At 40.5% G+C, this 26,931-nt stretch overlaps 7 protein-coding genes across 14 annotated transcripts; 4 read left to right on the forward strand and 3 right to left on the reverse strand.

The window, feature by feature from the left end:
* Positions 1-59: 59 nt before the first annotated feature.
* vdac3 (voltage-dependent anion channel 3) lies at positions 60-7,255 on the reverse strand. Of its 8 annotated transcripts, XM_028415335.1 has the most exons (12): positions 7,120-7,255; positions 4,672-4,787; positions 4,317-4,364; positions 3,328-3,399; positions 3,127-3,176; positions 2,764-2,766; positions 2,223-2,375; positions 2,066-2,118; positions 1,741-1,968; positions 1,480-1,630; positions 1,084-1,141; positions 60-994 (listed from the first exon to the last, which is right to left on the reverse strand). In XM_028415335.1, the coding sequence occupies exons 2-12, from the start codon at positions 4,781-4,783 to the stop codon at positions 903-905; spliced, it is 1,020 nt and encodes a 339-aa protein (XP_028271136.1). In that variant the 5' UTR covers positions 4,784-4,787; positions 7,120-7,255; the 3' UTR covers positions 60-902. The 8 variants fall into 8 exon arrangements, with proteins under 8 accessions (XP_028271136.1, XP_028271138.1, XP_028271137.1 ...); XM_028415337.1 differs by lacking the exon at positions 4,317-4,364 and having other exon boundaries at positions 325-994; XM_028415336.1 differs by lacking the exon at positions 2,764-2,766 and having other exon boundaries at positions 325-994.
* On the forward strand, positions 7,246-11,122 carry enkd1 (enkurin domain containing 1). Its single transcript, XM_028415334.1, has 8 exons — positions 7,246-8,087; positions 8,525-8,615; positions 8,876-9,100; positions 9,426-9,595; positions 9,677-9,832; positions 9,984-10,126; positions 10,260-10,396; positions 10,508-11,122. Exons 2-8 carry the CDS (start codon positions 8,531-8,533, stop codon positions 10,666-10,668), a joined length of 1,077 nt encoding a protein of 358 aa, XP_028271135.1. The 5' UTR covers positions 7,246-8,087; positions 8,525-8,530; the 3' UTR covers positions 10,669-11,122.
* A 434-nt stretch (positions 11,123-11,556) lies between these two features.
* On the forward strand, positions 11,557-15,851 carry polb (polymerase (DNA directed), beta). Its single transcript, XM_028414240.1, has 14 exons — positions 11,557-11,760; positions 12,078-12,135; positions 12,508-12,574; positions 13,048-13,122; positions 13,207-13,265; positions 13,358-13,407; positions 13,559-13,610; positions 13,884-13,938; positions 14,018-14,090; positions 14,169-14,239; positions 14,324-14,410; positions 14,536-14,606; positions 14,789-14,928; positions 15,026-15,851. The coding sequence occupies exons 1-14, from the start codon at positions 11,700-11,702 to the stop codon at positions 15,118-15,120; spliced, it is 1,014 nt and encodes a 337-aa protein (XP_028270041.1). The 5' UTR covers positions 11,557-11,699; the 3' UTR covers positions 15,121-15,851.
* A 558-nt stretch (positions 15,852-16,409) lies between these two features.
* dynll1 (dynein, light chain, LC8-type 1) lies at positions 16,410-18,237 on the forward strand. Its single transcript, XM_028414339.1, has 3 exons — positions 16,410-16,536; positions 17,233-17,371; positions 17,849-18,237. The coding sequence occupies exons 2-3, from the start codon at positions 17,240-17,242 to the stop codon at positions 17,984-17,986; spliced, it is 270 nt and encodes an 89-aa protein (XP_028270140.1). The 5' UTR covers positions 16,410-16,536; positions 17,233-17,239; the 3' UTR covers positions 17,987-18,237.
* A 196-nt stretch (positions 18,238-18,433) lies between these two features.
* On the reverse strand, positions 18,434-21,337 carry rpl6 (ribosomal protein L6). The gene is made up of 7 exons (XM_028414337.1): positions 21,276-21,337; positions 20,401-20,547; positions 20,192-20,290; positions 19,939-20,082; positions 19,009-19,057; positions 18,725-18,909; positions 18,434-18,617 (listed from the first exon to the last, which is right to left on the reverse strand). The coding sequence occupies exons 2-7, from the start codon at positions 20,545-20,547 to the stop codon at positions 18,465-18,467; spliced, it is 777 nt and encodes a 258-aa protein (XP_028270138.1). The 5' UTR covers positions 21,276-21,337; the 3' UTR covers positions 18,434-18,464.
* Positions 21,338-21,662: 325 nt separating this feature from the next.
* Positions 21,663-24,822, reverse strand: acaa2 (acetyl-CoA acyltransferase 2). The gene is made up of 10 exons (XM_028414232.1): positions 24,637-24,822; positions 23,935-24,101; positions 23,724-23,852; positions 23,494-23,610; positions 23,250-23,397; positions 22,970-23,145; positions 22,760-22,889; positions 22,602-22,672; positions 22,331-22,485; positions 21,663-22,239 (listed from the first exon to the last, which is right to left on the reverse strand). The coding sequence occupies exons 1-10, from the start codon at positions 24,650-24,652 to the stop codon at positions 22,158-22,160; spliced, it is 1,191 nt and encodes a 396-aa protein (XP_028270033.1). The 5' UTR covers positions 24,653-24,822; the 3' UTR covers positions 21,663-22,157.
* Positions 24,823-25,036: 214 nt separating this feature from the next.
* On the forward strand, positions 25,037-26,929 carry mrpl40 (mitochondrial ribosomal protein L40). The gene is made up of 5 exons (XM_028414331.1): positions 25,037-25,204; positions 25,366-25,449; positions 25,751-25,906; positions 26,337-26,418; positions 26,530-26,929. The coding sequence occupies exons 1-5, from the start codon at positions 25,143-25,145 to the stop codon at positions 26,755-26,757; spliced, it is 612 nt and encodes a 203-aa protein (XP_028270132.1). The 5' UTR covers positions 25,037-25,142; the 3' UTR covers positions 26,758-26,929.
* The last annotated feature ends 2 nt before the right edge of the window (positions 26,930-26,931 follow it).

Genomic DNA, 26,931 nt, shown 5'->3' on the forward strand with positions numbered 1-26,931 from the left:
TTCTGAACATTATGGAAAACACTCAACCGCATACAGAGCGTAGTGTTTGACATTCTTTATTCCTTTTACTCATTAAAATCAGTTTGAAGTCCTAGCTTTCTGATACAAAGCACAGCACAGATAAAGTGAAATGTGGAGATGAAGAGGTAAAAGACACAAAACATGACACGACAAAGAGGTGACACACAGATCCAAATTGCCATTTTTTTCCCCAAACAGGACCTGAAAAATTGATATTTTGGCAACTGAGGATTGACACAGTGTGGAACTGTGTTACTGAGGTGGAAATGAAGTCAGTCCACTCAGACTGAGAAGCATGACCTATCATAATTCTCTGCAGCCTTTATTGCATCTGTTTACAGTCACCGTATTTGTCAATATGACAATGAAAAGTCAAAACACGTCCCTCTAGCCTTAAAAGCATGCAACAAAACCAGAAAATACCAAAACAAGCATCCCCTAAGGATCTCACTAATGTTTAAAACTCAGAGTATATCTGAACCAAACCTGGCTGACTGCACAGTCAGAACGAAAAGGTGCTTCAAATCTTACTTCAGAATGAACACAGACACACAAATGCTCTGTTACAAAGTGCACTTTGTGTGGTCTAACTGGTCATAAGTAGCACGATACTTGTAGAAGAGGGGTTTGCATGATTTGTCTGTTTATATGCAAAATTTTACATAGGTTAAAATTACAGTACTGGAGGTCTTGGAGGCTGTTCGGAGTTTTGAGGGTTAAGGCCAAAAAATGTGTGTACGTGTGTGTGCATAAGTGTGTAGGACTCAGAGGGAAGATGTGTTTACGTGTCGCTGAGTAGACCTTTGAGGTGTCATCACATTTGGGCTCTTCTTTCTTGTCCCGTGTTGCTCTCCTCTCTGCTCATCTGTCCTGCTGAAGCTTTACGCCTCCAGCTCGAAACCCATGCCGACTTTGTGTCCGCCACCGTTCACGTTCTTTCCGTCGATCAGAGCTGAGAGGGTGAGCTTCACTCCTGCAGAGACGTGGGTGGGTGTCAGATGATGTGTCAAATAACTGTACTGATGCTCTTTAGATTGTTGTTACAGTGGGAAAAAAACTTACCTGGCCTGAGGGTTTGTGTGTATCCAACTCCGACGAGGCAGGCATTGTTAACCTTGGCCTGTGAGGAGGAACAAACACATCACAGACTGCAGCAGATCAGTAGATCGTATAAGTTATGACAATATGGATCCATCGGCTGCAGAGGAGTTTGATGATGATGCTTGAGATGTATGTAAAGCAGTAAGTATGAGTTGAGGGAGTTTTAGGCTAAAATATCTCAATAACTAATGACGGATTGTAACAGTATTTGATTCACATATTCATGTAACCACTCAGAATGACTTTTGTAATCCCCTGACTGTCTGTTCAGAAATGTTTCCAGGGGACCCCAAAAAGTGACGGACCAGACAGGAACAGACTTGTGCGTAAGTTAGTAAAGTGTTTGTGGCTTCTTACAGACAGGGAGGCATCCTTATCCAGCTGGTATTTGGCTCCAACTCCAAAGCGTGTGTTGTTGCTGCCTGCTGTCCAGGCCAGGTTGACAGCCGTCTCCAAATTGCCGTTCACCTTCTGGTAAATGGAGCCACCGAACTCTGTGCCGTCGTTCCTGAAATACAACATCGAAAGACTCAATGCAAGAAGTGAGAAGGATACAAAAACTTAATGTGCGTGCGACTTCAGTTTCCTGCTCCTCTGCACTAGGATGTAGTGACTCACACACTGGTGTGAAGCTGGAAGTCTCCAGCCTTGTATCCAAGGGCGAAGTTGTTCTGGGTCAGTTTAGATTTGGCAGTGTCGAAAGCCAACTGATAGCCAGCCAGCCAGCCTTCGTAGCCCAGCACAGCAGCGCCGTGGACAGTGGGACCGGCCATGTCGAAGTCCAGGTCACAACCCACGTTCACAAAGTCCCGCTTGTAGCCGGTCTTCAGTTTGGCACTCTTCTTGCTAAAGAAAGTCATTGAAATACCAGTTCACATATTTACTTACTTATTATTTACAGTTTTAACATTGTTTACAACATGGTCACAACAGGTTTGCTCACCCGGTGTTTGGCACAAACGACGTGTCCAAACCGAGCTTCAGGCCTTTAGCCAGCTACCCACAGAGAGCAGACACAGATATGAGTTGATATTCTATCAGAATGTGAGTTCTAAATTATAACTCTTAAAATGACTAATGTCCTGTTTGTTTGACCCCACCTGGTCCTCTATGGTGATTTCTGTGGTGAGGGTGTTGTCTGTGTTCCATTTCTGGTTGAAGCTGAGGCCCAGCTCGTTGACTTTGTACTTGGTCTCCAGGTGACCTCCTGACTTCCCTGTGTCTGTGTTGTTGGAGCCAGAGGTGGCAAACTCCTGGCAGAACAAAGAGAGATGGAGTGATGAGAGGGGGAGAGGTGGAGGAGGAGGTGGGAGGGGAAGCAGGAAGGGACATTAGAGCTCAGCTACAGAAACCAGAGACAGATTCGAAGACTGTACAGGGGAGAAAAGGATGAGGGAAGCAAACATCTCTTTAGTGCTTTTTTCTCAGATTTTTTATTGCTGGTTATTAAAAAAACAGAAAGTGGAGTAAAATATAGGCAGGATGGGGGATGGCTGTGAGTGTATGTGATAATCAGTGCTGCAACACTTGGCAGAAAGTCTGCAAACATCATCCTCTCTGCCTGTACACAAACACATAAGTGGCTTACCCTGCAGTGCACCTGTGTTTAATCATCACACACACACTCTTTCTCTCTCTTACCATCTGACAGAAGCATCCAAAGAAGAAGCAGAAAAAAGAGAAAAGAGAGGAAGTTAGGAAGAACCACAGAAGTCACCAAGTATATTCAGCCCCGGGAGAAAATAACAAGCAGCACCACAGAAAGTGGAACTTTGGCTACTCAAGAGTCCTTTCTACAATGAGGTTTGTGGCGTGTGGAAAGTACTAATGTATGATTTTACTATAGCAACACACCGTAGGATACAGCACGTTGCTTTAGGAACAAGACTAAGAAGTAAACTTGCTGGGAAAGACTCACTCAAAGCTGTGAGTCAGCCCTTTGATCTGCTGCTTGGGGAGAGGACTGCAGTTAAACCTCACACAGACTCACACAGCAGTACTTACAACACCACTCTGAGACTTGGTCTTGACATCCAGCTTGAGCACTCCATAGCCTGGAGGAAACAGGAAATCAAGGAGTTACAAAGAAAAGCTGAAAAAATAACTAGCATCCTTCTCCGGCACTGTATGGATCTATAAGCTGCAGTGACACCAAACAGAAGTTCTCTAATAACTATATAATGTACATCTATGAAGAGAACTTACCAAAGCCCTTATTGAAGATGTCTTTGGCAGATTTTCCCAGGTCTGAGTATGCAGGAGGGACGGCCATTGTGCCTGAGGACACACATCCAAAAAGATTCATTTGTCATATGCATAGTATTGACAGCCGGAAACAAGGCAGGCCATTCCAAGTAATCTTAAGTACTAAGAAACAAAAAACAAAGCAAAAAAGCATAATAAATAAGTTACCAAAACAGCCAGATAATGTTTCTTCATAAGACACACACTGATGCATGATTACTAGAGATACTCCAGCAATGAAGCGATGCAATTTAACAACCACAAGGAACTTTTAAACAACTACATCTGTGCCATAGAAGCCGAGACATTTTCAGTCTATTGCTTGTGCTGCTGGATTCCTCATTCACCATGATGCATCTCCATAGCATCTGTCATCAGGGCCTGCCTACTTCAAACGGTCACACACATTTTACGCTAATTTCACAATCCACAGAAGTTAAAAACAAGAACTTTACAGAAGCAGCAAAATCGGTGGATTAGCCCTTTAATTCACAATGCAAACAAATTCCGACCAAATATGCACTTTGGACGCAGAGCTGACAGCACTTCACAGTAAACATGTCAAGAAGCATTGTTTTCTAACACATCTTATCTTGCAAACGCTACACATCTCATCAGCCTACAGGGCAGGTCTGTTTGGGGGGCTGATGAAGTCCAGCTTCTCTCCTCCCCCTCCAGCTTCCATGTGAACCATATTGATTGTTTGGCAGCAGTCCATTAGTAAGCAGCTGAGGTTGTTAAGCTAATGGAACAAGGTGCATATTTTTGAAAACCGCAAAGACCTCTTTTAGCAAAAAATAGCACCTCCACTGTGAGGAAAAATAGATAAGTGCTAGTGCAGAGAGATCATAGAAGCCAATGCAGCAGAGCTCACATAAGCAGTAGCTGGACTGGTTAGTCAGCAACTAGCACTCCTGCACACCACTGCACTGCACCGAAGTGCCTCACACTGTCATCAGGGTCCCCGCGGGTCACTGTGTGTGTGTGCGCAGCTCTTTCTGTGTGCAAAGAGGACTTTTGACAAGGTGACCTTGCAGAAGCATTCCAAATATCCAGCATTCCCTGACAGTCTAAAGCCAGTTTAATGTTTTACACACTGTCTTTTTTTTGCAGGGGGTGGAGACTTTGCTCCATTAGCCATCAGCTAATGCATCTAAGACTGAGTCAGTGCAGACCATCACATTAAAATTAAGAGAGGTGCTCAGACCCAGCATCCTTTCATCTTGTAGCCAAAGTGAAATCCCAGGACCCTGATGATGATGATTGTCTGTGCACAAACAACCCCCCCCCACCACCACCACTCACCAGGTCCCTTGGGTGCGTGGTGTTGACATGTCACACAGCTGTCTTTGTTCTCTGCCTGCTTGATTTTTTCCGTCTTGTCCTCCTGCACCATAATCTCCACTTTCTCTGCCATGTCGCTTCAGATGAGGGAAGGACAACGGAATATTTTGGCTCACTGCTTTCACAATATTATTCCACAACCAGTCTTGTTTAAGAGGTGCTGCTCTAAATATTACCATGTTTTCTTTACTGTATGGCTGTTGCACCACATCGCACAATAGCCAGCAGAGGAGAAACATGAACAGACCATAAACATGTATGTTGTGCCTCAGCATATGTAGATGATAAGGCCTGTGTGTGCACAAGAGTCTGTCTCAAATATATTGTCCATCACACAGAGACCGCTTTAAAGGTTTTATGCATTTTTGCACACAACATTGGTACAGTAGCCTAACATGCTAATTTACTGTTGGTTCATGCTAGCAACCATGAACCCTTCTCACTATTTATGCTCTTATTATGCACGTAAACCTATTGAGAACATCCAGGAAGAGTTCACAAATGATCCAAATGAGTGAACCTCACTTTAGTTCTTGCACGTTTTCACAGCTTTTTGTGTCTTGCAGAGCTCCATCACACCGTCTGTGTCAAAGCTCCTGTCCATCATCTTTGCTCTTGCAGTTGCCACACTCAGCAACTGCGTGCTAGCTGACCTTTTTGCTGACTAAATGGAGCTTCTGATCCGTCTTTGTCATTCCATGTGACAGACACTCCCTCACCCCTCCTCCTCCACATCGTCCATTTTGGACACTTTCCTTCTGAGCCTTCATCACTAGGTCTCAGCTCTAAATTTAGCCCAGGTGAACTTGACACTACAACACATGTGACTTGGCTGTCAACATGTGCCCTCCTCCAGGTTCAGCCTATTAAAAGCCCCTATGGAAACAGGTGTATCTGTGTGTGCTGTACCTACACACTGTGTTCATATATAAACACAATCCTTCCGCTGCATTCACTGCAATACTTTTATAAGCTACAGTGGCCGGGTGACAGACTGGACTGAGCACAAAGGTCAAAATGACACCTATAAAAATCACACAAACAAAGTATATAGTCTGTATGATGACCATAGATCTGCTCCACAGCAAAATCTAAGTATATTGTCTAATTAGTTATTTTTATTTAGCTGTTTAACGTGAAGACCCCTGATAACGGACTTCTTGCTAATGAACGACAGAAAGGTGTAAAATTGTGTAAACAGACGGTTGCACAACACTGGCCTCACCTCCTGTGAAACCACAGTGTGTGTGGTTCAGGTATTTCTCATGCTGTGGGGACCTGAATGTGTTTAAACACAGTCACATTATAAAGATGTGTCTTCCTTAAGGGAATTAAAATCATTTAATTCTGAGGTAAATATGTGTTTCGGTGTCAGTTATAGTTAAGAACGTGTCAGAGTGATGTCCTCTGAATTCATGGATACACCACTGTGTGTGGCTGTGTGTCATATAAGGAGGAATGTGTGTGAGTGAGATAAGGTCAAGAGAAGTCAAATTACACCAAGGCGAGCCTGAATGTAACGTGCACTCTGTCGTGCTGCGTTGCTTTCATTGTATGGGAGAGTTTTATTGTGTACAATGACAACAGAAGGACTGAGGCTGTGTGTAAGCATGTGTTGTGGTTACCAAAAGGTTTGGTTCATATACTGCTTGTCTGTTTTAATACGTTTTTATTTCTGGTGCTATAGAAGGGGCAGGATTCAGTAGTTTGGGTAAAAATTATATTTAATGTTTAAAAAAATGACTTCAGACTTTAATCCCAGTTACAACAACAGTCTCGCTTTCACTTTTTCCTCCAAGCAGCCTGCCTCTGAACACACAGTGTCAGTCAGTCTTATACAACAGCATAGGAACGTACAGAAACGTGCGTAAAAGTGGCAGCGCCAAATGAACGGTCCTCTGTAGCTGTTCATGAACTTTGATTTATGGCATCACGTCGCCCTGTCCTGTACGTGTTTATTACCAGATGCGTCCACCTCTGGGAGCCATTACACAGTCTATTGTGTGCACTGCAATGCCTTACTTTTTTAAAACACAATCTAGTTTTGCGTTTTAGAGCTAGATGTCACCATAACAGCTGTAATTTTAGCTCAGACGCACCACAACAGTAAAAATGTGGATTTTTTTTAAATGCGTTCAATAAAAATGGAGTTTTCTATCGCCAGCTATGTCGCCAACAATAACAATCTTGTTTTTCTTTCCTGTGAGGATCCCTTAACAAGCAGCTGATAAATGTGAGTAAACTAACGGCACAGACAGGCCTGAACTGGTGTGAAAACCTTGGCACACTCGGTCGCCTTCTCCCTGCCCTTTGTGTCTCAGGCACGAAATGTCACACATGCAGATGAACCGACATTAAACAACAACTCTTCTCCGGATAAGAACACGCGTGGAGACAGTTATTTCTTACCTTTATTCCAGGGGCGGAGTGTGCGGAGTTTCTCAGCGCTGGTCGGTGTAGCAGCAGCAGCAGCAGCAGCAGCAGCGAGGTACGGTGAAGGAGAGAGCGCAGGAGAACACACTGGGCAGGCGCAAGTCAGACGACAGAGGGCGGGGCAGTTGTGCAATTGACATTGAACAAAAACTCCTCCAGTGTCTCCTACTGTTTGTAAACATTTTAGACAGTGAATATTATATATTATATTATATATAATATTTATGCAGAGAAAATGTTTAATGTGTCATTTGTCAGAGCATCACATTTTAAATATATGCACAGATGGTTAGTTTTAACTATTTAACTAATTTTATTTTTATTTATGGACGGCAGCAACAAGGGAATAGGCCTAGCAGTGCAGCCGTGGGAGGAACAGCTGTGTTGTTTTGCTGCGCTGGTGAACGATGACCTCTAACTTTGGGTTGTTTTTACCCTGATCTCTGCTTGTCAGGCAAACGTTACCTCCAATATTCTGTGTACAGTACACTTTGTTCTGCACATTATCGCATGTTTTTTTGAGAAGAGATGACATTAGAACAGCTGTAGGAAATTTTAAAAAAGCATGTCATGGAGCCTGTAAGACAACACTCGGGGTTATTATCGCCACAGACTATTAGCAGTATTACCGCAGAAGTAGATCTGCTAGAACTTCCTCCATAGGCAGGGGGTGCAGCAGTACACCATCACAAACTGTCTCTGGCTCGTATTATTTAACCAAATATTAAAAAAATAAATCAGGAAGTGTAAATTATTAATTTCTCTCAAGTGTTTACAGTTTGTATGTTCTTGTTAGTCGTAGCTCCCTTGACATCTTTCTTCTATGAGGTCTAGTTCTGTGTGTGGCTGCCCCGTTGCTATGGTGACGAATACTGCAACAAGTGTTTCAGCGTCATTGGTGAGCGTGAAGAAAATCTCTCAACATAAACAACACGACAATAAAGGTAAATTAATTTGATCACTGTGACGTAATCAACCGGTCGCACTTGTTTGGTCGACGGTAACATGGTTTACAGCGTTAATATATGAGTAAAACACACGTGTGTAGTATCTGAGTGTTGATTAGCTAACTTAGCTAACAAGCTAATAAACAATAGCTCATAGGTACAATCAGCGTTAGGGAGCGTTAGCAATGGATAAACGGACGTTTATGGCCAAATTCGTTCTTTCATGCAAACATTCATATATTCATTTTACTAGAATGTTCATGTAGCATTCATCAAAACACTGAGTTTCTACTCCCCTTTATCTCATACAGTCAGTCTGTATGATTTATCACTTTTATACTGTACTATCCTATAATTGTTTGGCACTTATGTATGTTTGTGGTTGATTGTTTTGTTTTTTTTACTGATAATATTTGCCTGTTTATAATCTGCAGCTACCAATGTGTGAAGGTCCATCATCAATATCTGGGCCCATCCCCCCGGATCCTTCTCTGTTTCCACAGTACTATAAACGACCTGCCTCAGGTTTGATGTTCTGGTATATTAAAGTCCTCTTAAAACAGAATTTGTTGTGTGTACTAAGAGCTGTTCCTCTGTAGTAGATATCACAAAAATTAGAATTTGGCAAACTTTCTTTTCCACTGGCTTTTACATGTGGTTTTATGATTGAGGCATCACTATATTCAGCTATTTCAGAGTAATGTTTTATTTGGATGTCTTTGTTTTGTTGCTGAGTGAAATAAATGTTGGCTTCTAGTCATATTGAGTACTCTCTCCTCTTCCAGCCCGTGGCCGGTTAGAAGGAAACCATGATGGGACATTGGCCTTGTTCTCAGGGCCGATTGCTCCAGATCCTGTGTTGTACCCGGGATGCTACAGTGCTCGAGCCACCGGATATCACCCTCGTATCAATCCTAATGCCACCCACATTCTGGAGCGAGGACGGAGAGGAGTTATTGGGGAGCTACTTAAACTAGATGCTGTTTCTGTCACACCTGTTCCCAAACAGAGTGAGTGTAAAGGATTTATCATTGCTGCCTGTACTTGTGTTTTATTTTACAACATAATTTGCTTTTAGATGCCAGAGTGCAGCATTATCTCTTTTATAAACAACACTTGAAGTATCCGTAAAACTGATCGAGTTTGATCTAATTTTCTGAATTTTTGTTGCTGCTTAAGTTGCCTCATGACTAATAACGAAACAATATACTACCACTTAACTTGATACTGTATTGAGGACAGAGAGGAGATTTTTTTTTATCTGTATCTTGATAAAAAAAAAATACTTTTGAATTGAATTTGAAAATAGTGAGCTCTTGTGAATCTGCCCTTTAGAACGAGTACATGATTTTGGTAAAGAAAACGTACGTCGGCTGCGGGAGATCCAGAGACGTTGCAAAGAGCAGGAGGCTGAGAGAGCACAATCCCGGCCGGGTCCAGTTAAAGCTCTTTGGACCTCCTCAAAATATGAAAATGTCCCATCCAGGGTGATGGTACAGCTACAGGCAAGGAACAAATCTGTAAAGGAGTGTTAAGCTGTGTATTGTTCCTCTTCCAGTTCTAACCAGTAAGTTTCTGTCATACAGGTTTCAAGTCCAGCTGTTAAACCACAGTGTCAAAAGTTCCTAAAGGCCCACTCTCATGCCGGTTCCACTGGAAGCCCAAAACTACAATGCAAAACTTCATCCAAAGCTGCACAAAGCCAGGCCTCCTGCAGCGCCACACAGGACCAGGATCTGCAGGTGAGAAAAACTTTACAGTTAGATACACTGATGTGATTAAGTCTCTCTCGTATTTGGACAGTGATGTGGGGCTTGCATATTGTGTTTGTTGCTACAGAATGATTTATGTAGAAGAAACAGTATATTTTGTCTGTTTTGTTTTTAATTACAGTTAGAGATTCAAGGCCACAACATAGACTTCATAAAACATAACGCCCGGTCTGCAGGAAAAACTGTGCTTCGTCGGTCCCAGTCCCTGACAAACCTTAGAGACAAGCCTGTGCCCAGTGCAGTCAAGGGAGAGGTGCCTCAATAGTGAGAAATCTTATATTTTGACTTATTCATAATCAACTAAAAACTATATTACTTCACCATGAGGTTTGGTTTGTTGTCACTTCATTTTTTTATTCTCTCTCTCTCTCATTGATACCCAAACACACCCACACAGCCTTAAGGAGAGGAAGGAGCAGTGGCGTAAAGAGGCGGAGGAGAGGAGGAGGAATGCACCTGATCCTACAGCCCCACCTGGTCATGCCCTGATGCCTGAGAATGAGAGACAGGATACCCTCAAGTCGCTGAAAGAGAGTATGCTGAAGCTTCTTATATTCATGATAACACAACTCACTGTGCAGTATAAAGCATCAATTGCAGTATTTGCATCTCTAATTATGTTGTTGGTGTATTTTTTTCCTTTAGCCCATCACTCCTTGGTGACTGAGCTGCTCTCACTTCCCCTCAAAGCAGACAATCTGAGTGTTTGCTCACGCCGGACACATCTTGATTGTAGGCTCTCTGAAATTGAGGAGGCCATAAAAGTATTCTCCAGGGACAGAGTCTATATAAAAACTAATTTCTAAAGTCCTGTAAATTCACTGCTTTATTGAGATTTATTTTATAGTTGCATTGTACTGAACCTTGTGAAACAGATTGTTACTAAATGTTATGAAAGCATTTTGTAAACTAGAGTGACTTTTTTACATTGGGGTGTTAAGGTCTCTGAGCAGCAACTACTAAAAGTATAAGTATAAAGGCTACTGAATGATATGCAGCTCTTGTTAAAGAAAAATAATGCAAGTGTTCTGTAACATATAAATGATTATTCTTATGGTATTGATCTTCTAGTTTGTGTGTGAGTTGTGTGCTTGGAATGTTACCAAACTATGAATAATCAGGCTAATGTATGTTAATTTATCAATGCTAATAAGTGACATGACTTCAGACCCTAGGCTGTATTTAACATAGCTTCAGACCGAGTTTGGTTTATAGAGATTGCAGCTTACAAACAGCTATTTTCACCAGATTAAAGTCACAGTACCCAGTGTTGTCTGGTATATGCTGTATATGATTGTATTATAAGTCAGCCTTCTGCAATCCATGTTTGACACCTTACTGTGAAGTCTCTTAATAATGTCCTTTAATTAACTAATGGATTTAAAATCTTATGATCTCCTACATTTAAACATACTTTTCTGTTTGTGCATTTGTGTGTGTGCCTGTGTCACAATTTGTTCAGTTATTGTAACCTCCTTTATTTGACCGTTCGAGTACTGAACGAGGACAGAACATCCTGAACTGGACGGATGTTTTGATGCATGAATGATTTTAATAAGTGAATGTTTGTGGAGATTTCCCAAAAAAGGCGCAGTAACATATTAAGGAAGAAAGAGAAATTGATTGACTGCTTTGTAGCAGTCAAACCAAAACCTCTGACGTGTACGTGACGTTTTACGCACGCTCCTCCCCGTCTACGCGTTTCGGTCATTGTTCAGCGTGAGCTAGCAGTAGCTAATGTGCTAGCTGAGGTTTCCAAAGCGGTCTAAACTTTGAGTGCATGCATAGAAACCCTTTTGGTTTTTCAGAGCACATTTGAGAGTGTGTGAAGTCCAAAATGAGCAAAAGGAAAGCGCCACAGGAATCTCTAAATGAAGGAATAACAGACTTTCTTGTCGGTACGTGAGTCAGACGGTTGAACTGAGCTAACAGTAGCTAGCAGGACAGCTGTTTTCAGTTTTTACTCAAAATAGCCTTAAAATAACTCAGCAAGAGTGTCTTATTTGTAAGAATAATGTTAGAAAATGTTGTTACCTCAACATCTTGTAAATCTGGGTTGCAGGCTGAGTTTGGCTCGGTATGGGATGGATCACTTTCTTTCATTTAAATGCCCTCTGCCTTCAGCAGAGCTGGCAGTTGCTGAATTTGTTGAAGGAACAGCGATATGAACGAAATATGAAACATCGCAATGTCTTATCACTGTGTCTGTTTCCAGAGCTGGCCAACTATGAGAAAAATGTAAACAGGGCGATACATAAGTACAATGCATACAGGTAAGAAGCCTCTGCAGTGCTTTGTTTGTGGGCAAGGGTCTCGTTAATTAATGCAACCGTTTCTCCTTTTTAACCATTTCATTTTATTGTTAAGACTGCGTTTCCACATCATTTATACCAATGATGACTTATAAGTAGCACAAATCAACAACAATAACTGAACAACACAGTATTACATTCATAATTATAGAGTTTTTGAATACAACTATTTAGTTTAAGGGTATGTAACAACCTTTCTATATGCAATTTTTCAATGGGGTGGAATTTTAGTGTATACTACCATTAACCTGATTATTCTGATAAAACTGTATTAAACTGTGTAGTAAATTGAATCATCAATCAGTTGAATGTGCTCTTGTCCTCTGCATTTAGGAAAGCAGCATCTACCATTTCCAAGTATCCTCACAAGATCAAAAGTGGAGAGGAGGCCAAGAAACTGGTATGTGCACTGAATACAGGTTTGAAGCCACTTTCTGCATTTGTAAACAATGCATTGATCGATGGTAGATTCACTTGTTAAACACATGATTGCTCAGTGACTATTTATTTGTATCACTGATAGATGTATGGAGGTATTCCTTAGCTATCTCTCTTTCTCACTAAAAGCATGATTATGTAAGACTGTGTTTGACTAAGGTTGATTTAATCAAATGAGGGGTTTAGTAGTATGCTGCAACATCTGAGGTTTCCTTACATTTGTCAGGGATTATTCACATTAGGACAGATGATGTGATTTGTACTGTTTATAGACTGTTCTTTTCTGTGCAATGGCCTTTTGAAGGAGTGGCACATTATTATTTGTCTGTCTTACCTGCCACTAATGTTCTGTAATTTTGCACTCTAGAAAATGTTTACACAGCAAGAACTGCTGCAGCTCACACAATTCATTACTCACATTTTACATTTCAACAGGATGGTGTTGGAGCTAAAATAGCAGAAAAAATTGATGAGTTCTTGCAAACTGGCAAACTAAGGAAACTGGAAAAGGTGAGCCTAGAGGTGTAGGAATAATTCTGTCCATGCTCTATATTTCAATATGCCACCCAGACTGATGTGTACATTTTCCTTTAGATTCGAAATGATGACACCAGCTCTTCCATCAATTTCCTCACCAGAGTTACTGGCATTGGGTATGTTGGAAAAGTAACCAGTCCAAATTTAAACACTTAATACATTACATTAAAATGCACTGTGTGACTAGAGTCTTTGGTCTTTATTTTAGCCCTGCTGCTGCCAGGAAGTTCTACGAAGAAGGGGTGAAGACATTAGATGGTTTGTTGAACACCTGACTTACATTACAATTGTTCTGACATATTTGTTTAATCTCATGTCTGCACAGTATTACTGCACAGAGTCTCTTCCATAATTAATAAGTATTAGTAGACATGTAAATGAGAAATGTTCTCTGCTGTTTCCTTTTTAGATTTGAAAAAGATTGAGCACAAGCTGAACCACCATCAACAGATTGGACTCAGGCAAGGGGCTAAATCTTGAATAAATGTTAAATATGTGATATGTTATATGTATATATATATCCAGTTGGTGGTTCGATCCCAACTCCTCCCTAGTCACTGTTGTGTGTCCTTGGGCAAGACACTTTACTCGCATAGCCTCCAGGGTACTCACTGGTGTATGGCGCTCTTTGCTGGGCTGCCCGTTGTGGGACTAATAAAGGTTTCAAATTTAAATTTAATTTAATACATATATTTCACTATTATTTGTTTGATGGGTTATTTTGCTTCCTTTAGGTACTTTGAAGAATTTGAGAAAAGGATTCCACGTGCTGAAATGGAAAAGATGGAGGTGATTCTGAAAGATGGAGCTGATTTTTAAAGATATATTTCTGATATCTTTAGGTAATTGCTTTGTGTTTTCATTGTAGACACTTATTCTGGGAGAGCTAAATAAAATAGATACAGAATACATCGGAACCATTTGTGGAAGCTACCGAAGAGGTAACAGTTAACTTTGAATGATTGATCTGTTATGGTTAATGGTTGTTCCAGCTTAATAATCACATTCATAATTTATAGGTGCAGCATCAAGTGGTGATATTGATATTCTGCTGACCCACCCGAACTACACCTCTCAGACTGAGAAGCAGGTCAGACTTTACAGTAGGAATTGTGAGCTACAGTAGAGTGAAGTCTTCAAGAAAGATAATTTTTTTTCCTTCTCTGTTTTCCAGCCAAAGCTCCTTCATGCCGTGGTCGATCATTTGGAGTCCATCGGGTTTGTGACCGACACTCTGTCCAAAGGCGACACCAAGTTCATGGTGAGGCCTCTGCTTATTTTCTCTCTCGTGCTTAGCTGTGTGTGTTTCATGTTGTGATTGGTAACGCAGTTAGACCCATGTAGCGCATGACTGTGGTCACGATGTGCCTGATCTTATTTTCCTAGGGAGTCTGCCAGCTGCAGCAGCAGCGTGATGAAGATGAGGAAGAGTACCTTCACAGGCGTATTGATATTAGGTGACCTTCCTAATTTTGTTTTCTGCAGATGCACTTAGCATATCTAGACATTTAGGTTATACTTCAAATTCAAAGCGTAGAACAGGCCCATTTCCTACATTTTATTACTACACAACACTCATTCTGTTCTTTCTTATGGTTTCAATAAGCAGTCTGATCCTCCCCTCTGTCATTTTCCAAAGGTTAATTCCCAAGGACCAGTACTTCTGTGGTGTCCTGTATTTCACTGGAAGTGATATCTTCAATAAAAATATGAGAACTCATGCCCTGGAGAAGGGCTTCACTCTGAACGAATACACCATACGACCACTTGGGGTCACTGGTGAGTTGGTTGTGCATTAATGTCATCAGACAATAAACCGACAATTAATTTGTTCTGCTTTTAATGTTTTATATTTTTCTTTTTGTGTTTATTATAGGTGTGGCAGGGGAGCCGCTTTTGGTGGATAGTGAAAGAGATATCTTTGAATACATTCAGTACAAATACAGAGAGCCGAAGGACCGCAGCGAGTGAAGAGTGAACGTTACCTCAGTTTTTTTAAGACACGGCTTGTCTGCAAACAAGATTTAAATATATGTGTCTGTTTGTGTGTTATTGAAAACTATAAAAGACATTTTTATTATTGGTTTTAGACATTTTAAGTTAAAATCAAACCCATAACTGATGTCGAACATATGCTTGACAACAAACACATACCTGGTTTAAGTGCTGTCTACATTCACGTTTCCTTGTGAAGGAGCTACTGTGTAAATCATATCTAACTTTAACTTATTTTCTTACCTCACTTAAGATTTAGTAATTGATATACCAAAAAGGGAGACAAGCATTTTAATGTGAAATGGCTCATGTTACAACACAAACAGTAAGGAGTACTTCTTTCTTTTTAACACATTGTCAACATTGTTAACATTTTTGGTAAATACTACAATGAAGATGGAGATAAATTGTCCTAGCTTCTGAATATGGACACTACTATAGACACTGGACAAAAATGGACAAATGAGAGTATCCATTTTCCTCCATTGCTGGTTTCTAAAAATGGAAATACTGGCAGACTTGAATCTCTAATATGTAGTTGTGTGAAAATGTGTCCGTGGTGCTTTTTTTGGAAAGGGGGGGGGGATTTCTATAGTGTAAAACTTGAATATTAGAATTAGGTCTTCAGCTTTGCATGTACTGTATCAAAATATTTAAGAAATGGAAATCTTACTTCTTGTTGTCCAACTGCAAGCTGAGTGAATAAAGGGGAGAAATCATTCAAAGTCCAGTTTTTGTTTTCACATTTAGATCCCACATAAAACTAATAAAATGTTTCTGTATCACTAATTATAATGAGCAACAAGCAGTCACTTGAAACATGCTGCACCTGCAGGGTGTGTGTTCTTTATTATACTACTTTATACTGTAACGATTTTATGGACTGAACTATGACAAAAAATCCTTTTAAGTGATGGCCTTTTTAATACATAAAGAGCTTGTACATGTGTGAAAGTACTTTTTTAAATTAATATATATAATAATATTTTTATAAAATAAAAAAATCTTAAAAATACATTAAAATATATTTAAACATATACATATAGATACTATTATTTTGCTGTGTTTTTTTTCCTTTATCGTTCTTTTACATAAATCCTGTAGTTTCATGCCATGAGCCAAGCTATTTACTGATGTTGCCACGGTAACGACGATGTTCGCAAGGCATGCTGGGTTGAAATAAAATGCTAACAGAAACACCAGAAAGATAGGCCCTCGTCCACCAATGACAGCGCTCCGTGCAATAATATCAGCCAATTGGAGCACGTCGTGGCAACAGTCTCTACCGCTACACACCCACATTACTTTTGTGTCCACCACTTCGCGGGAGTTGTCACTGGAGGAGCAGCCGTCTCTTTAAAACTAGGCAAACAGTACACGGAAGACTAATAGGTAAACGAACAGTTTCGCATGCTCAAAGATGTAGTTATTTTTGTTCTCTTTTGAATATTGCTGAAACTGTGGCGTCTGCGCTTACTGTTAATCTGCGTTTTTCCTTTTTTCGGTATAAATGGGCAGCTAGCTAATCAAAAGCTCATCATCGTTGCATGTGCATGTGGCCAAGTGTTGCTAGTAAACCCGCATCCCTCCGACACTTTACTTCAGATAAGGCCATATTTATGCCAAGATTGTTGTATCCTTATAAAATGAGATGTTTATTTTGGTATGGTGTACGCTGAGGTAGAGGTATGAGGCATGCTTTTTTTACTCGCTGCTTTTTGCCCTTAGGTGGTTGCAGCAGTGTGTTTTAATTCGACAGAATGATTTCACACGATTCATGTTAAAACCACGGAATTTCAGGCGATAATCTCGAATGTCTTGCGTCGCCATAGAAACTACGCAGAGCGCGCACAGAGCGAGCCTGCCGCTGATGGAAGTTGTTATGCAACACTTGAAGAAATGTCCAGTTCAAATATTATGTATCAGCTATTATGTAATGACAAATCGTCACTATGTCTTCATGCAAGTATCGTTCACCATTTAGGTCTGTTGCTGATATTAGGATGCTTTGCAGTCAGTGTGTGTGTGTGTGCGTGTGCGCGCTCCTGTGAGGGATGATTAATTTTCCGCTGTTTTTTTGTTTCCCAGGGCAACCATGTCTGACAGAAAGGCAGTGATCAAAAATGCCGACATGTCTGAGGACATGCAGCAGGACGCCGTGGAGTGTGCCACACAGGCTTTGGAGAAGTACAACATCGAGAAAGACATCGCTGCATACATCAAAAAGGTAAATCCACTGGCCACACTCAACAAAAGTAGGCTGCACTCATTACAACCTGAACCTGCTGACATGCAAGCATCATATTGTTTATGTGTCTCCATGACAACGTCACACGTCATAAATTGTTTTTTTTATGTTAATTTATAGTTATATATATGCTCCTTAATTTATGAGAAAATCAGACCCGGCTTATAATTGAGGCTGGCCTTTATATGTCCAAATCCATAATCGGACCGGGTCTGTAAACGAGACCGGTGTCAGTTTGGGACTCTGCTATTATTTGAAGTTTTACAGTAATTACGGCTAATTTTCCTTAAGATTTTGGTTAATTTCTCCAAATTGTCAGTTTTGTTCAATTTATATAATCCAATCAATTATGAAGGGGCAGACTGACAACTGCCACAGCCTTGAAAAAAATTAGACCATCTTTTCACTCTTGTACAGTCAGTAACTTGTCTTCCACATTGTGTTTGTCTCTTTCAGGAGTTTGACAAGAAATACAACCCGACCTGGCACTGCATCGTTGGGAGGAACTTTGGCAGCTACGTGACCCATGAGACCAAGCATTTCATTTACTTCTACTTAGGTCAGGTGGCCATTCTGCTGTTCAAGTCGGGCTGAGGAGATGTATTTTCCTCAACACCAGCTTGACCACACATTCAAGTACTGACTGAGTCCACAAAAGGCACTTATCATTCCTTGGCGAGGGGGCCGCTGCCTTTTTCTGTGCTGCTTTCTACTTTTTGTTTTCGAGGATAAAAACCCATGGCCATGTTAAAAGAGATGAAACACTTGGTATTTATTTTTGTCTTGTTACATTAGACATGTCATTTTTTTAATTAAAGCGTAGCTGTTAAGCTGTCTGGGTCCAATGCCTGCTGTGGTCATTTCATTGTCATGGTCCAGATTATTAATTCTATATGACCAGGTCATTGTTGATGCACAGATGTTAACTCACCATGGAAACGGCTTGACTATGCTATATAAGCTGTATTTAAATTAAAAGCGATATACTAAAAGATCATCCAAGTTTAACATTTCAAATGTCAGCACAAATGAGACAAGATGTCAAGACGTTGGTACTCTTTTATTGACACATTTAGAAAACCAGCTTGTGTGGGAAGACACCATTAGACAGGGCGAAGGTAGAGCGCAGATACCCTTTAAGTTGAGGTACTTTCTTGATAAGGGGCAGAAGCTGAGAATCAACAGCCTTCTGGTCCTCCTTCCTCTGCTCTGTCAGCTGGTACTTCTGCAGAGGCAAGAGAAGAACAGCAGTGAGTCAGCTATCATTAATCTGCAAACTCATGTCCCATAGGAAATATATAAAAGTGTATTTTGAGACAATATCTAGGTTACCTCTTTCTCTGTATCAAAGATCTCTCCCTCCTGGTGACGGGGCCTCCTCAGCCTCTTCTTCTTGAAGTAGGCGTCGTTGAGGGTTTTGGGGATCTTCATGCCAGAGATGTCAACTTTGGTGTTTGTGGCAATGACAAACTTCTGGTGGGCCCTGCGCAGGGGGACTCTGTTCAAGGCCAGAGGACCTAAAGAGAGGAAAAAGTGTTAGGTGGATAGTGTTGCCCTTTTCCTGCATAAAAAAAGTGCTTTACTGTGCATGAATTAAAAAAACAAGTCATTCTTACCAGTGACAAGCAGGAGACCAGTAGAGAGCTGCTTCAGGAACACCACACGCTTAAAAAAAAAAAAAAAGATTGTGAGACTACTATACAATACTGCATCAGTTACTACATACATTGTAATGCAACTTCCTAAAGCACTGAAAAAATATACCTTATTTCAAAAACATAGCACCCCTACAACAATTAAAAATATTAAGGAAAATAAATCCACTCAACATGCTCTCTTTAATTTATCGAAGAGGGCTCTCTACCTATCTAGCTGAAGCATTATTTAGGTCAGCCACAGCTTTAAGTGTGTAAGTGTGTGGGCACACTTGTTTCCATAACTTGCCCATGCAGCCTTGGAGTGTGGGAGAGTGGGACAATGTCTGTGGAACTGAGGGTGTTGGAATATAGCCATGTCTCCAGCATGCTTGTTATACCCACAATGTGTGCTATAGCAGTAAATAACGAACGCAACTCTAAATTCATTTGCAGCATATATTTTCATCATGTATTAAAGACAAGTTACAAAAACTGTCCTACAACTGTTGAGAAGGCAACAAAGCCTTAATTTTCCCACAGGGATTAATAAAGTAGATCTTAAATCCAACATATTTACAATCTGTAGAATAATGTCACATTTTCAGAATTAGGTTCCTCTGAGAGCAACAATGAAGTTATGCTCATTTTAATTTTGCATGAAGTGAGTTTAACCATGAAAACGTTTCTGATACAACTTGGAATCTTCTGCCTTAAGCAGTTCAAAAAGCAAACTTCCACATTCTAAAACCTCCATCAAAAGAGTCTTGCATGTTCACTCATTTACCATGTGAACACAGCTCTGAGCTTTATCACCTTACAGGTATCACATTTTTCCAGCCTAGTCAATGTGTCAATCATTTCTTCAAATCTATGAGATCACTAAATTCTAGTCATGGCATGATTTCTCACCTTTCCACGGTGGCGACCAGTGAGCAGAATGAGGACAGTTCCTGGTGTGATGGAGGAGCGCAGCTTCCTTTTGTGCTGGCAGAAAGGCTTCTTCCCATGGCTCTTCAGTTTACGGGGAACATCTTCTGTGGGGTAGTAGCGGGGCTGCAGAAGGAAGTCAAATATGGATTTTAATAAACTGAATTCTACATCTCAGTGGCATTTCCTAGAGCTCTAGCTTGAAATTGCCATAGAAAAGTTACACACAACTCACCATCTTGCGCAGCTTGACAACACGAGTGCCTCCATTCTTGTCTCCTCCAACTGTTTTGACAACAGTAGCCTGGGGCTTCACCTTAATTTTTTTCTCCATCTGAAACAAGAAGAATTCATCATCAAACCATGAATCAAGACATTTGACATGCATTGAGATTTAAATGATAGTTGTCATTTATTTTGTCACTGTTATGTGCCTGTCTTCACCTTGGTCTCAGTGGTCTTGGTCTTCCTCTTGTACATAGCCCGGCGGGCGTACATAGCGGAACGGGAGTAGCGGCCAATACCCCGGGCCAGAACCGGGTTCCGGCTCCCATGCTTCTTCTTGGCAGCCTTCTTGTCTCCCTCTGCCATCTGACAAAACAATAACAGAGGTGTTAAATGTACCTGCTGCAACACTGTGTGAAAATGGTAATTTTTACAAGGCTTAATTAAATGACTGCTGTATTATTCCAGTCTTGGCTGCAGGCACACTTTCATAATGGCTGGGGAGGACTACTACATACTATAGCAAACTAGCCATCTTGAATCAATGACATCTTCATTCTTCAAATAATGTTATTTGATACACAATACACAAGTCAACAGCAATAACTCACAGCCACATTAGAAACTGCTGTTTAAATGAGTTGGTTACCTAAAAACAGCGAGGCATTGACCAAGCAAAACAAGCATGACAAGTGGCGCTGCCTAGCAGTTAGCAACATAGCACCAAGACGTTTGACTGACAAGCATGCTCCTTCTCAATTAATCGATTAAATGTTAAAACCTCAATTGTATGAAAATGTAACAATATGAATGTACGACACAAATGACTGACGAAGAGCACCACGTCTTTATTAGCCATTCAGTTAGCGTTTGAAACTCCACGTACGCTAGCCGGCGGCCTACAACTACCGCTACACTTTACTGTCCATTATTACAGCAACATGACGGATAAGTCATGGTAATAACTACACCTAAAGCATCGTCTAAACATACAAAAACATCTCATGATATTTGGAAACGGTAAATTTTATTCTGTAACGCAGATGAAAACAGATTTTTATTCCTACAGGAACACGAAGGCAAGCCTGTCTTACCTTTGCTATGAAAAAAAGACCGACATCCGGGGAAGTGACGCATATAAGGACGCTGCGTGGACGTTTACGTAATCGCGTCGCGTTGACAGGATATGATGGTCTTTGTAGTCCAACATTGATTTCTTTATTCTCACAAGAAATCACACGATTTTTAACTTATGGTAAAGTAATATTTTTTTAAATTTGTTTAAACAAACTTTAGGTTTTTGAAATTTGCACACAATAATTATTAATTAAGTAATATTATATATGTAACTATTTTTCATGAATAAAGTACTTCTATCTATCTATCTATCTATCTATAGAGCTTGATTTTTTTTTTAGCAATTTCACTATTACTATAACAATTATCCCAAAAACACTAAAACACAAAAGCAGAACTCTTCGTCATTTCTTTCAAAATTTTATTTGAGATTCAGAGAAATACAAAATTAGTTGTTTCTGGAACCACACAGGTCAGTTTAGCACTAAACCTTAATCATGAAGTGATAAAATAAAGGAGCATTTTAAGGCATACGTTCGATTTAATCCTTATTCTACTCCAATACAGACTGCATTTTAATAATATGTTACAGTAGTTAATGTGACTAAGAACCTAACACCATCCTTTAGGCACAGTTGACTGTTTATCTTCACAATGCTTCAAAGGGCACACTGTGAACACACAAGTGAAACAAATATTTTACATTTTTGTATAAATGGACAGACAAAGTAGCACATGTTAACAGCAACAGTGCATTCTAGTTTTGCTTTGGTGCCTGAGCAGTAGAGCTTTATGTTGAAAGACCATATTTATACTGTACTGTCAACTTTTATTTTATGAGTGGACGGTGTGTGTGTGCGTTCTGGACATTCTTCTACTGATTCCAGTAGCTTCTTCACTCAGCAATTTTCAAGGATGACAGCAATGCCCTGACCTCCACCAATGCAGGCAGACCCAACAGCATATTTGCCTCCCCGCCGCCTGTCAGAAGCATAGTCCATTATTCAAACATTGTTTATTTTAATGCAGTAATACACTATAAATACAGTATAATTGCAAATCTCTAGGCTACCTGAGTTCATGCACGAGGTGAGCAGTGATACGTGTTCCAGAGGCACCAAGAGGATGTCCGATGGCAATAGCTCCGCCATTAACGTTGCTTTTCTCTGGGTCAAGTCCAAGAGCCTTGGCCACAGCCAGGTACTGAGGGGCAAAAGCCTCATTTACCTGCAGAAAGCAACCAAAACACAGAATATTCAAATCCTAAGTTATCTGGCAGTGTATTTTCATATTTATGTGTTTATTTATATTTTGAACCACTTAGTTACAGACTGATATCAAACCTCCACAAGATCCATGTCGTTGATTGTCAGTCCAGCCTTTTTAAGGGCTTCTGTGACTGCTGGAACAGGACCTATGAAAGAAAACCAGAAATTCTTATTACAAAGAAAAGACGTCATCATTCAGAGGGGTAAAATGACCTCTCCATAACATCACTCACCAATTCCCATGATGCTCGGGTCACAGCCTGATGAGTGATAGGCCACAATCCTGGCCAGTGGAGTAAGCTTGTGTTGTTTCACTGCATCCTCACTTGCGATCACCACAGCAGCAGCACCATCAGATACACCCTAGAGATCAAGAAGAGAGTTAGTGACAGTAGACCACCTGTATCATCACTGAGAAAAGAACACATTAGGGATAAACTCACTGAAGCATTAGCAGCAGTAACCGTCCCTCCCTTCTTGAAAACAGTAGGCAGTTTGGCCATCTGTTCCAGTGTGGTCTGAGGCCGAGGGTGTTCATCCTGAGCCATGGACACCTTCCCTTTTTTTACTTTTATATCAATGGGTGCAATCTCTGCTGTATAGTACCCAGCCTCGTGAGCTATAAACACAAAAGATGTTATAGAAAAACCTTCATGCTTGATACAATCTTTATCCTCAAAAGCAACATTTTTTTCTGATGGGTAATGATCCTAGTGGTCTTACCTGCCTTCCACCGTTGTTGTGTTTGATAAGCATAATTGTCACACTCTTCCCGAGTGATCTGGTATTTCTCCGCCAGGTTTTCTGCTGTAATACCCATTGGTACCTTAATGTGTAGGTCAGTCAGACCGGCCCACAAAGTGTCCTCAAGCTGTCAGACAACAAGAACAGGGTTTATGTTTTTTGTTTCAAATATTTATAGATTAAAACATACAGAGAAAAAACAACATATCAACCATGACCAAACCTTGAGATCCACTCCAAACCTGGTACCAAATCGTATGTTGCGAACAGCATATGGGGCCTGGCTCATACTCTCTGAACCTCCACACAGGACCACCTCAGACTCCTTGAGACAAATCTCCTACAGATACACACACACAGAGTGACAGAATTTTGTTTAAGACTAAGACAGAGTGTGTGAAATATTTTACTTGTACTCTTTTAAAGAGGATTTTGAATGAAGAATGTGCTTACTTGAGCACCATTGACAATGGACTGGAAGCCAGATCCACACAGTCTGTTCACAGTGAGAGCAGGCGCTGGGATGGGAATGCCACACCTCAGACCCACATGACGAGCAATGTAGGGTGCATCAGCAGAGCTCTGAAATTAGGACAACACTAGTGAGGACACTGGTACTATTTTTTTTCTTTCTGACTGTCAGTGTTTGAGTCAGTTGAATTACCTGCATAACATTCCCTATGATGACACTGTTTACAAGCTCTGGGGCCACACTCCCTGCAGCAAGGGCAGCTTTGGCTGCATGCTCAGCCAAATCTGTTGCACTGTGATCCTTCAGCACACCGCCATAGGTGCCGAAAGGAGTGCGCTTGGCTGCCACAATAAATACACCTGTAGAGAAGAGAGGCATTTGAGTGCAACAAGCCATCCCTATACTGCAAGATCACACAGAGGACAACAGAAAACTACAGAAATATACAAAACCTGGAAATTGAGAAGCATCAAACATCAAACACATTAAATTAAAAAAACAAATCCCAATCCTTGATGGTTACTACTACTACTACTACTAATAATAATAATAATAATAATAATAATAATAATAATAATAATAATAATGATCTCTAGTGACTTTTTGAAAAAGAATCAAATACCAAATTGGTCAATCCAAACTATACCAGATTAAAGCTGTTACAGTTTAGCTGGTCAACAACACTTTTATTGTCCTCCCACCCAAAAAACAATCAATCACATCACCTTTCCCCTACATAACACCGTGACGCTGAGTCCACAAAGGTTAACCGCTAACTGATTGCACTAATTCTAACGAGTTTGGTAGAAAAATGTAGTCCTAACTAGCCACAGCCACATTTCACCACCAGCGAACTCGTATTGCAAGATGCAGAACTGAAATGTATTTGTTTACCTCTGAGAAGAGCCATGATACAGGTTCAGAATCAACCACTGTCAGAATCAAACTCTTTTACCGATATCTTGCTGTTGATGTGTCCGTGGTGAATTGACAACCTGAGACCATAGACCGCATATAAAAGACCTGAGACCTGCGACCTTTCCTCCAAATATTTCGGACCGCTAACCTTTGTTTTCCTGCACTAGATTCGCCAAAAGTCGCCAAACGTCATAAAATGTTATCTAAAAGTAAAAGTTCAATAAATATTGACAATGTAATAAATACTTCTTAGCATTTCAATTTATGACTACAACAACGAAGCTCAGCGTTCTACGTATTATTTTGTATCATACAATTACGCGAAAGTGCACACGTTAAATTGTAAGCACGCTTGCTTCAAACGTCATCTCTGTGCGACACGTCTGTCACTCAGGCCAAGGGGACAAGCGCAGCGGCATGTGAACATTTTGTGATTCTGGCCCGGAATATGAGTTTAAAGTGAAACAACACGCTGTATAAACATGTCTTTGGTTCTATCGCGCAGTCTTTGCAGGGTTTTCTCCCGACAGAGCGCCCAGTCAAGGTTGGTATTGGTAGTACGACGTAAACTCAATGTGATTGCTACTTGGAGCTAACTTAGCTAAGGTTACTCAGAAATATATTACCGAATAATGTGAGGCTAATAAATACTTCAGTATTCACTCTGTCTTAGTAAATGTTTTTGATCTGTATTTCTTCCTGTAGCTTCCTGTTTGGAGAACATCACTATGCTGTACAGAGTCCTTGGTTTACACCAGTGATGACAATAAAGACATCTGCTCCACTGAGGTATGATTCAGACTGGAATATTAGCTATCTGCCTCATATGATTTGGATATCTTAGTGCAAGTGCAAATTTGGGAATGTGCACAGGTCTACTGTAATCTTTTCAGTCAAATATCGATTTCCAGACTCCAAAGAGATGTCATCCTGTTGCCTTTTTGATTGACTAAATTCCCAAGTCACAGTTGAGAATCTAAAGTTAGACTGACAATGCACCTTAAACAACTGTTGATATACTGAATTGTATGGATATATCTTATCTTCTGGTTGGATGGATTGACATACATCTGGCATTGTGTTTCATAAGTATGGAGCCAAAAAAGAAGAAGAAAGTGGACCCAAGAAGGGAGCAGCTTGCAAGAGATCGTCTTAAAAAGAAGCTGAGGAAGCTGGAGAAGGTTCCACCTGAGCTCATTCCAATAGAGGACTTCACCACTCCGACCAAATGCTTAGATGAAACAAGGTACAGCTCATTTTACTGCTGTCCATAAATGTCATTTGTAAGTGACTGGGTTAAGTTTGTATTATTAACAAAAAGCACAAGAGCAGTAAAGTTTTCAAACCCTATGAAATATAGCATAGATAAATATATCTTAGATGAAAGGTATTGAAAATCATAAAACTATGTTTTATGTTGTGTGTGTTTAAAAATGCATTTGGGACAGAGTTATATCACGACTTTGGTTGAACAAGAACACGTAAAGGTCCCGATTGTTTGTTACAAGAAACCCAAACAACAAAATATATTCTATTTAACATGAAAGTACTCATTTTAATATATTTAATCAATATGGTTTTATGTATAATTTGTCTTGGACTAAATGTACCCAAGTTCCATCCTCTTTGCTTTTTAAGTGATATAAATTGTTGGTGTGTATTATTCTATTCCAAAGGGCACGCATTGCTCCAAGTCTGTCATTTCAAGAAAGTGAGCGCCGAGCCCTGCTGCTGAAGGAGTGGAGTCGATACAAACAGGTTACCACTTATCCGTTACACCTCCATTATTAAAACGTCTTGTGAAAATATCGCTTTCCTGCGCTCCCATTCTATACACCTGGTAACCAGTACTTGTATGTACTCTTGCAGAAGCAACACATGGATGAAATGCAAGCTGTTGAATTTGCTCTGAAAGCACAGAGCGAGGCACTGGAGGAGCTTAAGCTGGAATCTGAGGAGCTGTACAAGGCAGCACTGATGCCTGATCCACATCTATTTCCCATCGTGCATGAAGGCCCAGCATACACACCATCGATACCCAAATATGAAGCTCCTGATGGGAAATACAATGACGTCACTAAGGTTTACACACAGTGATGGACAGTGAACAGTTGTATGTCCTTGTTTGTGTGTGTGTGTATATATATATAAAATCATCGAGCAATTTAACACCTGCATGTGTAAAATTGGAGTGTTTGTTTTCATTGTCATTAGTTCTCTGAGGTGCCCAGTGACTGAATGAAAATAAAATTTACGTTTTTTTAAATGATT

This window comes from Parambassis ranga, chromosome 9, assembly GCF_900634625.1.
Source record: "Parambassis ranga chromosome 9, fParRan2.1, whole genome shotgun sequence".
In the NCBI taxonomy this organism is placed as follows: domain Eukaryota; kingdom Metazoa; phylum Chordata; class Actinopteri; family Ambassidae; genus Parambassis; species Parambassis ranga.